We start from the raw sequence: 13,113 nt of genomic DNA, 5'->3' as shown, positions 1-13,113 counted from the left end.
ATATATATATATATATATATATATATATATATATATATATATATAATTACTATATATAGTAAAAGTAAAATGGAGCCCTGCAAGAAACTACTCAAATACGACCAAAATCTGAGGTAATGAGTAATTGTGTGACCATTATTTAATATGTAGAAAAGATAAAAATGCAGATTGTGGTATTTTAAATACTAGAAAAAAAGAATACTTACTAATAAAATGATATAAAAAATTACAATTTGGGCAAAAAAGATTTCCAAATCCATTTTAAATACCGGTAACCTTAAACTAATCCATACAGTAGGTCATGAATAGATGCTGGATCAGGGTAAAGAACTTCAACCAACAATATGTACTCCTTACTGAATGTTTATCTGATCTCCAAATAACATAAGCTGCTTGCAGTGGAAAGAATAGCCAGAAATTTTACTCAAGTAAGAGTAGCAATACTTCATAGATTTGTTGCTCAATGAAAAGTGATTAGTCCAAAAAGTAAAACAACTTCTTCATGTAAATCCTTTTACAAATGTAACTGGTTACCATCTTGGATTAAGAATTATATTATTTAAGGTAAAGAACATAATATGAAGTGAGGTTTAGTTAAAAGGTAATACGAAGAATGCTTAATTACTGCTTTTATGTCTTCTTTGTAGATATTTTAATATTAGTTGGGCCTGGAAGTTAAGACTAAGAGCTTTTTACACACTAGAAGTCTACTTCAGCATGAGTCTCTAAAACTCTAATGATTAGCTTCAGCCTCTGGGAAAAATTAATATGGATCAAACAATTTCAAGACTTTGTTGCAAGAATCTTATTTTTAAATCCTGAACTACTTTGGTAATATTTTTAATACTGGTTTGATATTAAAGTGTCCAATTAATAAATTGTAATATGACCTGCCGTAAAAACCCTGCGTGAAGTGAGCTGAATGAGGATGAAGGCTGTTGCTGCTCTTTCTTGACAGCTCATCTTTATATTATGTTTGCCTAACATACATTATTTAAGTCTTGTAAAATAATTTACATCTTTCTGGTGATCTTCTTTAAAAAGATTGTGCTTATAGTATAAGATAGCATTATTGCCATGGCTCATACAGAGAAGTATGAGATAAAAGTTTATCCTGTAAATTTCACACAAGTTTCTCAACAAATTTAAATATCAAAAGTATTTATTTAAAGAGTATCAGGAGAAAAGAAAAAATATTTAAAGAATACAGAAGATTATCAGGAAAACAATTGAACGCCGTAAATTAAGATGACTAAAATCCATTCTAAAGGGTCAGCAGTCTAGTATTTTTCACATCCTATTTCATGGCTGCATTCAGTGACGCAAAGGTATTGAGTGGTGAGCCTTTGTGGTTCCTGACGCCTAGCAGTGAAGCTGCAGGTGGTCAATGAGACACTGCTGAAAGCTCAGGCTCCTGATTGTTAAAGGCTTAATAACACAACTTAGCATTATTCACCCTCACAGCAGGTTATGTTTTATTGTCAGGCTGCAGCCTTCCTTCCATGAAGCAGTTCTTCACGTCCTGAATATGTGCATTATGTTGCACGATGGGGAGCAGGTCACGGTGTGAGTGTAAGACCTGTAGCTGTTCACAACATGTGGAAACAACCTTCAGTTTAGTTTCAACTCCTTCAACCTGGCTTTGGGAATCTGAAATGAGCAAATTTACAAATACATTTATTGATTTCATATCTTTAGGTTTATTAGAACATGGATAGCATACACATTAAGGGGCAAATTGTAACCTGCAGCTCAGCTCAAACAAATGAACAGAAAACACAGGACAGAGTTGAAGTCTCTATTGGTCCACTTTTTTCACATGATCAGATCATGGAGGGTCTTGATCAGTGGGCGACTGTTTCATTTTCCATCTGGATAAGACATCTGGCATGTCTGAAGACGTCCTGCAACAGACCAATGCATGAGTCACGGTGGCAGTGAGGGTTATGTGGTGGGTGTCAGTGTATGACAGAACTGAAAAAGATAGAAAGACAGAAAACAGACATATAAAGAGAAAATCTGAAAGAAAACGGATCTTTACTCGGTTAGTCTGGACTTGCTGGCATTTACAGATGTAAATTATATTCATACTAATTTATTACAAAATTCCATCTGTTTTTTTTTAATAATATATTTAGTCCAACTTTTTCATCCAACTAAGAAACATGAACTTTCTAAAAGACTAGATTAGATAAGCATCATTGCTTATATGTAAACAATTGACAATGCAACACAGATTAATCAATGTTATGTAAATAAATCAAATATACTGTTAAGGTCATCTATTTAGTCTTCTATGCTAGCTACTTTCTTCTCAAGTAACTCTTAAAAATCATATTAGCAATATATTTATCATATGTATTAAAATAAACATATTAAAATAAACAGGTTTCTGAGGTTTGATGTGTCGTAGTGTTTTTTTTCCCACACTTTGTTTTTTACTGTCTTATTCAAAATGGTAGTAAATTATTTTCTTTCAAAAAAAATGTACACACTATACCTGATCATAAAAGTGTGTTAAAAAGTAAAAAGTTTTTTTCTAAGATTGTTGCACATTTCTTACAAATAGAAAACCAACAATCCATTTAAGATGGTATTTACAGTGCCGTGAAGCTCAAAACTGAGATGAGGGGTCTGTTTCCATGTATCCACCTTGCTATTTAGCAAGCTGGATACATGCAGCTTAAATGGAATCCACCTGTGGTAAATTCACGTTGTTGGACATGATTAGGAAAGGCACACACCAGTCCATATAAGGTCTGGAGGTTAACAATGCGTGTCAGAATACAAACAGAGCGTAAAGTCAAAGGAATTGTCTGGAGACCTCAGAAAGAGGATTGTTTTAAGGCTCAGATATGGGGTGGGGATAGAGAACCAATTTTGCAGTTTTAAAGGTCTTAATGAGCACAGTGGCTTCATGATTCATTTGAAGAAGACGTTTGGAACCAGGATTTTTCCGAGAGGCGGTCAGCCACCTGAACGTGCGTGATGGGGGAAGAAAGACCCTTGTCAGAGCTCCAGCATACTTGCAGCAATGCACCAATCAGGCCTGTATGACAGAGTGGCTGCATAAAAGAGAGTCTGTAGGAAGTTTGCAAAAGACACCAGAAGGACTCTCATTAAAAAATAAAATTCTCTGGCTTGATGAAACAAAGACGGAACGCTTTCATCTGAATTTCAGGTGAAATGTTTGGAGGACAAAAGGCTCTGCTCATCACCTGGCCAATACCATTCCTAGTAAAGCATGGTGGTGAGAGCACCATGATATGGGGATGTTTTTCAGCATCAGGAACTGGCAGACTAGTCAGAATAGAGGAGAAGATGACTGTAGCAATGTAAAGAGACATCCTGGATAAAAACATGTTCCATAGTGCTCTTAAATTCAGAATACACAATGACCCAAAAGGGACAGACAAGCTTTGAAAGGAGTGGCTTTAGAGCTACTATGTTAATGTCCCGATGTCAGAGTCTAGATTGCAGTTTGATCTGAGAATGTCTGTGCACTGATGCCCTATCCAACATGACATAGCTTAAGATGAACTGCAAGCAATGGGCCAAAATACCTGAAGATAGACGTCCTGCACTTGCATTAAAAAAGAAAAGCTGGAAATGCTGCCAAAGGTGGATTAACAACTGCTACACCTGTGAATACTCAAATAAATGTGATTGTATAGTTTTAATTTAAATAAATTTCCAGATATAAAACAAAATAAGGTCCATTTAAATAATCAGGTATTGCGTGCAGATTTTTTTTTAGAAAAGAGATTAATTTGGTTTCAATTGGAATAAGACTAAGGAGACTACAAAAAAGCCTGTTATGTATTTATTATATATTTGTATTTTTAGTCCGCACCCCTCATCTGGATTGGGCTCAGCCACTGGTCCTCCCTCCATGAAGGTCCCCATCCTGCTCTTGGAGCGCTCCAGTTGGAGCTGACTTTGAGTGCCTGTCAAGACCACAGGAGAGCAGCAACACACCACTGCAATGAGTTTACTGTTACACATTGTTACAACTGCATTGCACCATGGATTATGATGAAGGGGAAAAGAGAAACACAGCATTTATCTCATGCCACCCAACATATATTCCACCCTTTAAGGTTGCAGCCATCAACTCTAGTACTGCACGTTGTTCTCAGATCTGTGCAGCTTTAACCTTCAGCTACCATTAGTTGTCCTGTCCGACAATATATTACAGAGTAATGACTAGCTTACTGGATAATCTTACACATGAGATACAGGAACCCTGAAAATCAGGGATTTTGAAAATAAAAACCAAATATGATGATACTGTCTATGTTTTCTGGGAAATGTACCCACATCAGAGTATCATTGTCTAGCACAGGGGAAATCAGATTGGATGATGAGTGTAGGTGGAGAGTGTTATTTGTAATCTTGCCACAAATTCTCATTTAACTTTAATCTTTGACTTTTGCATAACATCCCGTTAAAAGCCATTGAGGTTTATGACTGCAGTCTCATAAATTTGAATACGAATCAAAATAGTTGCTTATTAGTTTTCCAATATATTAGGTTTCATTGCTTTCTCATCTGCAGAGGGTGCAAAATGCATTTCTTTTAACAGAAAGACGTAAAACAGTGCATATTGCTTCCGTCCTGCCTCGTCCGCTTTGACTTCCAGCTTATTTCAGAGTTCACATTAAAGTCCTTGTGTTTGTTTTTAACATGGAAATGAAACAGTTAACCAAACTAGCTGAGTTCACGAGATTGTAGTATTGTAGATAATTATATTACAAATGTGAAAAATATAAACGTAAAAGAAAAACGAAGCATGGTTTAAGAATATTTTGGCGGGGGTGCTGCCAAGTTGCTGTGCTCCAATCAGTGACATCACAGGGTTGGTTGATGCTTTAGCTAGCTGTTGAGTACATTGAGTACATAATATTGATTGGTTGATTGATTGACTTTATTGGTCTCACAGTGAAGAAATTAACTTTTTACATAGGCTCAATAGTCAAAAAGAAGAAGGTACCAAAAGGAGGAAAAGGTGGAAGGGAGTATATACAACGTGTTCATATTTATATATATGACAGCTGAACTCTCTTATTTAGACTGTTTATTATAAAGGGTTATTGCACAGCGTATTAACATGGGTATTTATATAGATGGGTATATATATATACACATATATTTACCCTCATGGTAAATATATTTTTAAAATATATATATATGTATATACCTTAAAACGGTTAAGAACCTAGGTATGAAGGAAAACATAGGTGAAAGGACACTTGGGTGTCTAAATCCCAATCCTTACGTTTTTGAGCCATCTATTGTAATGACTAGAGCTGTGGTAAGCTGAGAAGAACCTGAAGCTGCTCAGAGTGTTTTTAATTTCGCCACTTATAAATTGGGCTCTAAAGACCGCCCAAAACAGTCTGACAACGGGTCAACGGCAGCAATAAGCAGTCATGACAAAAACACGCAAAGTAGATACAGCAGAGAGGGGTGAAGTTTGTTGGCAAGTACGAAGTCACCAACTATGCCCCTAACTTAAAAACTAACGTCCACAACTACAGCTTAGTCCTTAGACTTTATCCCATCTAAGCAACACAGGATCCCTTAGCGTCACTTTAAAGTCTTAAACAAGGTGGACCCGTCCTACATGGCAGAACCTCTCCAGCCCAACATCTCCAAATGTTCACTTAGGTCCGCTGACCATTTCCTCCTTATCGTTCCCAGCTCAAAGCGGATGCTTAGAAAGGACATCGCCTTCTCTGCTGGTCTCCCTGGGTTATGGAACGCTCTACCTCTGTACATTAATCAGGCTTCACTTCCCATTTTAAATGTTTTTTAAGAAATACTTAATTTTATCCACTAGCCTTCAACATAAGTGAAATTTTGTTTTACTTAGAGGTATAGTGGAGGATGTTCTTTTTCCGGGTGGATCATCAAAGTAATTGGTCCTCCTAATTGTAAATCAGTCTGGTGATATATTTACAAAAGGCCGTCCTACGTGCTAGTCCCCATTTTCACACACCAGTGATGAGTCTGACATAGTGGAAAAATTGCAAATCTTTTTTTGGAAAATAAGCTTGTATGAGTGATGCAAACAGCAACTTTTAAACAGAGTGTGCATGAGGAGAAATGGGCTCGTGCACGCTCTTGCACTCATATAATAGGAATTCCCTCTTGGGAGCGTGTACAGGGTTGTGCATGTGCATTTCTTTGTTAAAGTGGAGAGGTTGTGTCTTTTTAAAAAAATGAGAACATCCTCCACTATATCTTTAATTGATACCTGTATTGTTTTTGTATATTTTTGCAATATTTTATTGTGTTTTGTAGTAAGTTTCTCAATTTATTATTGTGTACTTAATTTTACGGTTTTATCCTTTATTGCCGTTTAATTTTTTAATGTTATCAGTGTGTTTCCGTTGTGGCTAATATTAAAGTACTGTATTCACTGAGTAAATTTAAGGATGCCAGCTTTTCATCAGCCTCTTCTCCAGGATCTTGTTTCCACTTACCTTCTCGTCTCAGTGTCTCAGCTGGTTGATCAGCATTAGCTGCAGCTGGGTGAACTCTGAAGTTTCCTAAGAGGACAAAAGAAAACAACAAACAATATTGAAAAGTAAAAGCAGTCAATTATTTTCATTAAAAGATTTAAAAAAAATAAAACGTACCAAAAGATGGCAGGATGTTGTTGATATTCAGCCAAGCTTTTATGAAGGGATAGATTGAAATGAGCATGCCTGCAAAGCAGAAAGGGGCGATGTTTAGGTGAATAGTGTGACATTGCTTTAAAATGTGCCTCTTCTAAGTAACTAATTTATTTTAAGAAGTCGTCTTAATGGTTTTGATGCCTGGAAAATAGAAGTAACTATGAACAATTGAAGCCAATAAGATCTATTCTCTGATTTTGTCAGAGATGATCAGGAATTTTCAACGATACAGTCTTTAAGCTCCCAAGGGTAAAATAATGATTTCTGGTATGATCCTGATGCAGAAGCTTGTTTTAGTTCAGATCAAATACAAAGTAAAATTTTAAACACAGGTTTTATGCTTGTTCTGCAGCACTGTCCTCCTATTCAGTACATAACAAAACCTTATTAGTTTGAAGACCTGGCATCATAGCCTGGCAGATCCTGAGGGTGGCTGTGATGCATGTCTGTGCTTAAAATGTCATGAAACTGCAGAAGGAGTGAAAACAATCTGCCGAGAACACTCTGTTCAAACTCATTAGTCAGCCTGTGTGTCGGAGGCGGCGTTGAGCCACACAAGCCCCAAAAACATTATTAGGACGTCTGCTGCTCAGCCGCACAAAATAGTGAAAGTATCAGTTTTGCAACCCTAATGCAAGTAGGTGCATGTTAGCAAGACAAATTAATTATTGAAAGCTGATCTGCTCCTTGGTGAGAATGAATTTCTCATTAACTATGTATATAGATGCTTATGTTGACTTCCACAGATCACCAACGCTGCCCTTTGCTCTTTTCTCTCCAGGAAACCAGTCAGGACTCGCTTTTATTACAGCATCTCCTCCTACTATCAGCTGGTTCTGGTTACAGGCTCTAAATTATATATAGCATGAAAATGGGTAACATTAATCATCAAATAATTTGGGGCATTTGATCTTTGCCGAAATTAATTAAATGACTTGAATATTACTTTGTCATATGTGTCAATATAATCTAAAAAAAACAGCTATATACAAATATATATATATATATATATATATATCTATAGATATACATATTTCATCTCATAATAAACACAGCTGTTAAAAGACTCAGGTTTTTTAGGAAAACATCAGTGAGCAAAAGTATCAAGAAGACTAACACAGGTATAACGCTGTGGAAGAGTTTAAATAGAGGTTGATACAAGTTACAAAGTTACAACTTTGCAAAACTACAAGTACAGCTGAGATTTACAAGGACAAATCTAAAACCCCCTGAGGTTGTTCACCAATTAGCATTAAACAAGAAGAAGAAGAGCTATTGATGGAGTGCTATATCTTTTCTGAAATGCATGTGCAGCTGAAAATAATACTTAAGTTTATTGACTTTTATTTAAAAATTCAGACACCTGCACATACGTTTGTTAAAAAAAAGTATCTTACTTCATATGAGCTTATAATTATAGGAGTACAGCACACTTTTTAGATTTTTATTTGTCAAAGAAAATTCTTAGAAAACAAAGATTTGAAAGGTATAAGCTGCAATGCTTTCTTTGCTAAAAAAGCATTTTTTTCTTTTAAAGCAAGGGATTTAATGATTCATATTTACAGTAGACCATTAAAACGATGATTGGAAACTTTGTGTATCTCTTCTCATTATCTGCAAATGCTAATCTGGAAGGGAAATTATCAAATCATCATCATCATTCTCTTTCAGGGTTACATGCTCTCACCGAGGCCTCCAGCTCCCAGGAAGATTCCTCCTACAGCATCAGCATCACATTCCCTGGACACCCCGATAATGATGCAGCCGGCAACAATACCGAGCAGGGCCGAGCCCACCCGTAGCCCATGGTACTCCCCGATGCTAACAGGGTTCATTCAGCAGGTGGAGATCCCCCACCTGCCACACTCACCCACACACTGTCTCCCAGCACTGATACACTGAAATCTACCTCAGCTCAGATCCTGGGTTCCACCAACAGCTTCTCCCTTTCTTTTCTATTGCTCTCTCTGATGCACAATCACTTTCCCTGGTTTAGACTATGTTCTCCGGTTGTTAAGGGATCTCATGAATCTTTAAAGTGGAGCTCTGGTTTCTACTGAAAATGAGAATGCTCGGAGCCCTGAATCGTATGACAGGGAACTTTGCCTCAAATCTGATCAGAGACCTCTGCCAGTCTGAGCATCTGGTATCACAGGCTCCGTTTGTGGATAAACACAGAGAGACAGGGCGAGAGGCAAAGAGAAAAGGCCGTAATTAAAGAGTCAGACGTGTGACTTCTACGAGTTGCTTGTGAGCTTGAAGGGAATGTGTAATGAAAGGTTTGGAGAGTCTATGGTGGGGGCCCGAGGCCATCCACAAAGGCATGCAGTTGCTATAGAAATAGCAAAACCATGGCAACACAGGGAAGAGGAGGGTAAGCAGGATTAACGCTGTTGAGCAGGGTAACAAATTAATTTACAGCACTCTGTGGTGAAACAGTGATACATTTCCTCCTCAAGTTTTCTTCTGACTGTCTTCATTCATTTTTTGTAGCCTTTATTCAACCAGTTCTTTGGCTATTGTGGTGACAAACCTTTTTCTCAAGGTAGACAATGTGTCTTCATTCATCATAAATCACTGGAAATCTTGATGGCTGCATGTAATATACAGCCTTTCTGTTTGTTTGTTTTTATTTATTTATTTTTGTCTGTTTCTTACATGGACTCACCTTACAGTCAACAAGTGAATGTTCAGGGCCCAAGAGATAATTATGTTTATACAGTCCTAGCTTGGACTGTATAGACTAGACATTTTACAGATTTGGGGTTCATTTGAATTGGAATTCATTTGCATTGATAACTAAATAAAAGAGAAGATACTAGATTAAAAAAAAGGCTAAAAACACCACACAAAATATTATGTTTTGAAATAACTAAGCTATATAATATAATGTATAATATAATATATATATAATATATACAATATCAATAAGTAAAAATAATTTGAATACCAATCTCAAACAGTTAATGATACTTGTTACTAAGAACCAAACATATATCTGATTTAAAATCAAAAAGGATTGCGTTGGCCGGGAATCGAACCCGGGTCAACTGCTTGGAAGGCAGCTATGCTAACCACTATACCACCAACGCGACACACACTGCTTTTTTTGGAAATATAGAATATATCTAAGACCACATATATAGTGCAGGCATATTGCATTACAACTAATATCGTGCATTGTGCTACGTTCAGAACGTAAGCACTGGAGACAGAAAAAGGGCTTCTGCTGCTTCATTTTTGATAGTTGTACACATTACGGACACGTAATCTTCAGGAGCAGCTTTGATGCTCCTGAAGATCCAGCTCCAGTGCACCCAGTTTAGTCTTGCACAGAGATGGGAAGTAACGAAGTACAAATACTTCGTTACTGTACTCAAGTAGATTTTTCTGATATTTTNTACTTCCACTTTTACCAGAGTATTTTTTAACACAAGTATCTGTACTTTTACTCAAGTACGGAAAGTGAGTACTTTTGCCATCTCTGGTCTTGCATGGTGTATCATTATAACCTGACAACAGCCAGATGCATGTCTCGCTCCGCCCACATGCATCATTACGCTGTCAACTAATATACACAATCAGATATTGTTATCATTTTTTTTTAAAACAGTCTGTCGTATCAACCCCTTCCACGTCAACTTCAACACATAAAGCCAGGTATACCACCCTGAAAAGTAACATCGTTCCCCCAGCTTTGACACGGTAGTCAAATAAGTTGAAGTGAAAGGAAACTTAAATTAGACGTGGTAAATCTAATCATTGTGGATGCTGAACACCAGCATGGGCGGGATCCATAACTAAAAGAGATCAAAAGATAGGTACAAGGATTAAACCCGAGATCTTGTCGTGACGTCCACCACTTCTACTTATCACTCTTACCTTATCTGAGCAAAAAACACAAACCGCGAACCATAGTGCGCACTATTTATTCTTTTTGAGTTAATAGGCGAGGTATCTGAGACCTCGTGGCGCAACGGTAGCGCGTCTGACTCCAGATCAGAAGGTTGCGTGTTCAAATCACGTCGGGGTCAATACCTTTTGAGAGTTTTACCATTTTGTAATACTCAAGCGACATGACCGTTAGGAAGTGTATCATTGACACAAATGTTTAATTATGACAACACTATTTATGGTTTTAAAAAAGTGGATCCAATCTAAAGGAAGACACAGATAAATAGAAATAGCAAAAAGGAGATAGCGCATAAAAGAAAAAAATTGTCAATATATATGTATGTTTGCTGATGAAGGTTCTCAGTCATCCAGGTCATAGTCATTCCGTAAAAATTCAAAAAATATCCACTGGACTTGGTTTTCACTGGACTTGAAAACCAAGTCCAGTGGATATTTTTTGAATTTTTACGGAATATATGTATGTTTGTTTCTACAGGCTTCGTTTGGACCCTTACAGGACCTAATAGCAGAGGACACAGGAATTGGAAAAAAAAAAGGGCTCGTCCGGGATTTGAACCCGGGACCTCTCGCACCCTAAGCGAGAATCATACCCCTAGACCAACGAGCCAGATGTCTGATACAGACAATCCCACCTTTTTTGTAAACAGCGTTGGAGGGACCTACTCCTGTTGTAAAATGTTTATTATATTTGCATACCGTATGTAGCTCTGAAAAGTTTGGTAATTATTGATGTTAGCTTGTGTTTGGGGTTTCACTTTGCTGCTTGAAACTGTGAATCGTTTACTAAAATCTGTGCTGTTTTTACGCCATCAAGTGAGACTGTAATGAGATCCGACCTTTCAGCCGCTTTCTCCACCCGGGCCTGTTAACACCTGTTTGGCACCAGCTGCAATGCCTTAGCTAGTATAACCAGTAAGGTGAGCGCCACTTCAAACAAAACAGCACTTTAGTAACTAAGCTATCTAGAGTGGTAAAATAATGGACATGTTTCACATGTTCATTTATTTGAGAGTATTTCCAGGAGGCAATCAGCTTTAGCTTTCATTAGAGGTACTGCACTGCAATACTAAAAAAGTTATAACTCAAACACCTGGTAGTTCTACATGGAATTTACCAGGGGGGCCAGGGTGGGTCCAGTGATTTTCCATGGGGACAAAGACCAAAACAATAACACACACATATACAAACAGAAAAAAAAAACAATAACAGCACATTCTTTGGTTTATTAATTAAACCATAAACTGGTCATTTCTGTAATTTTTAAATAATTCCTGAAGGAATTTGTAAAGGTAAAATACAAAATTGTTCTTGTGGACAAATTAGTTACGGTCTCCTCTGTCAGACCATATCATCATAAAAGGCCCATTTCCCCCCATTCTGGCTCCTGGGGGGCCGTGTTCAGTGCAAGCTGACAACACCGCATTACATGAGGAAGTAGAAAACACGGCCATTTTCAAAGACTCCTCGTGCTGTCCAAAAGCTGCAGTAATTTCTTTCCAGGAGTTCTTCTACAATCTTTTGTCGGTGTTGGTATTTACTTAATCACAGGATCTCTAGATGTTTACATTCCCGAACGCTGGTCAGTAGGAGCTGTTGCTCACTTGTCATGTTATTCCACGCAGCTGTGTCTGCTTAGGTAGTTTTGGAAGCCCAAAATGATTTCATTAGGCTTTGCGGACCTCTCAGACAAGTCAAAAGTAAACCAAGCTTAAGAAACTGATTTAGTATTAAACTACAAAAACTGATCTATAAAATGTTTCTTAAAACCTATCTGCTGAAATCAAGCTGATATAAACTTATTTGAAGAAAAACTGATGTACATTTAAGTATTTGAGGTTTGTGTTTTCAGTACAGTGGCCATAACAGGGGTCAACACTCCCACAGGAGCCCCTGTTGCCCCCCATCTAGACCCGCCCATGACCAGGCGCGTGCGCAGATAGACACTAGGTGGTGCTAGAGCCATAGATATCCATAATAAAGCCTTTATTATGGATATCTATGGCTAGAGCACCGACCCTTTTCTCCTCTGGACAATAAAAGTGCCCTCCTGAAAATGTTTGAAAATGTCTGAAATAATATTTAAAAATATAAGAATTTTAGTTTTGTAGAATCCTATTTGTGTGAGGTTATTATTGATGATTTTCACTTTACCCAAACTTTTCTCTCCTTTGCTTCTTCTTCCTTTTCTTTTTTTTTTATGGTGGTTGGCAAGCAACTTATTGATGTGCATTACCGCCATCTACTGGAATAGAGCGTGGATCAGGATTCTATATATAAATTCTCCCACAAAACAAAACAAAAAATAATAAAATAAAATAATAATAATTAAGTTAATAAATCTTATGTTCTTTCTATCAATTTCGTTTTTTAAAGGTGATTCATTAAATTAAAAATAAAATTTAGAAGTTTAAAGTTTGTTTCAAAATATCTCGTTTAATTAATTACAATTTATTTTCTTGTAATGGACTAACCAATTCCCTTCTCTCAACAGAATATTTAGAACAGACTAACAAAA

At 37.0% G+C, this 13,113-nt stretch overlaps 1 protein-coding gene and 3 non-coding genes across 5 annotated transcripts; 1 reads left to right on the top strand and 3 right to left on the bottom strand.

The window, feature by feature from the left end:
• Window positions 1-1,704: 1,704 nt before the first annotated feature.
• On the bottom strand, window positions 1,705-8,658 carry kncn (kinocilin). Of its 2 annotated transcripts, none has more exons than XM_015372579.1 (5): window positions 8,371-8,658; window positions 6,645-6,713; window positions 6,489-6,554; window positions 3,854-3,947; window positions 1,705-1,904 (listed from the first exon to the last, which is right to left on the bottom strand). In XM_015372579.1, exons 1-5 carry the CDS (start codon window positions 8,516-8,518, stop codon window positions 1,829-1,831), a joined length of 453 nt encoding a protein of 150 aa, XP_015228065.1. In that variant the 5' UTR covers window positions 8,519-8,658; the 3' UTR covers window positions 1,705-1,828. The 2 variants fall into 2 exon arrangements, with proteins under 2 accessions (XP_015228065.1, XP_015228066.1); XM_015372580.1 differs by having other exon boundaries at window positions 1,777-1,974; window positions 8,371-8,657.
• A 1,045-nt stretch (window positions 8,659-9,703) lies between these two features.
• On the bottom strand, window positions 9,704-9,775 carry trnag-ucc. The gene has a single exon. It is a non-coding gene; the product is annotated as a tRNA-Gly (tRNA).
• Window positions 9,776-10,645: 870 nt separating this feature from the next.
• Window positions 10,646-10,717, top strand: trnaw-cca. The gene has a single exon. It is a non-coding gene; the product is annotated as a tRNA-Trp (tRNA).
• Window positions 10,718-11,133: 416 nt separating this feature from the next.
• Window positions 11,134-11,205, bottom strand: trnap-agg. The gene has a single exon. It is a non-coding gene; the product is annotated as a tRNA-Pro (tRNA).
• Window positions 11,206-13,113: the final 1,908 nt, after the last annotated feature.

Source organism: Cyprinodon variegatus, unplaced genomic scaffold, assembly GCF_000732505.1.
Source record: "Cyprinodon variegatus isolate N-32 unplaced genomic scaffold, C_variegatus-1.0 Scaffold73, whole genome shotgun sequence".
Taxonomy (NCBI): domain Eukaryota; kingdom Metazoa; phylum Chordata; class Actinopteri; order Cyprinodontiformes; family Cyprinodontidae; genus Cyprinodon; species Cyprinodon variegatus.
This window is presented reverse-complemented; position numbering and strand designations above follow the sequence as displayed.

Excerpts from the sequence above, each read along its gene's own strand:
- kncn (XM_015372579.1), bottom strand. The coding sequence starts at position 8,518 with ATGAACCCTGTTAGCATCGGGGAGTACCATGGGCTACGGGTGGGCTCG. Across the intron at positions 3,948-6,488 it reads TGAGACACTGAGACGAGAAG|GCACTCAAAGTCAGCTCCAA; the intron begins GTAAGTGGAAAC and ends TGGTCTTGACAG. Across the intron at positions 1,905-3,853 it reads GAGCCCAATCCAGATGAGGG|GACGTCTTCAGACATGCCAG; the intron begins GTGCGGACTAAA and ends GGTCTGTTGCAG.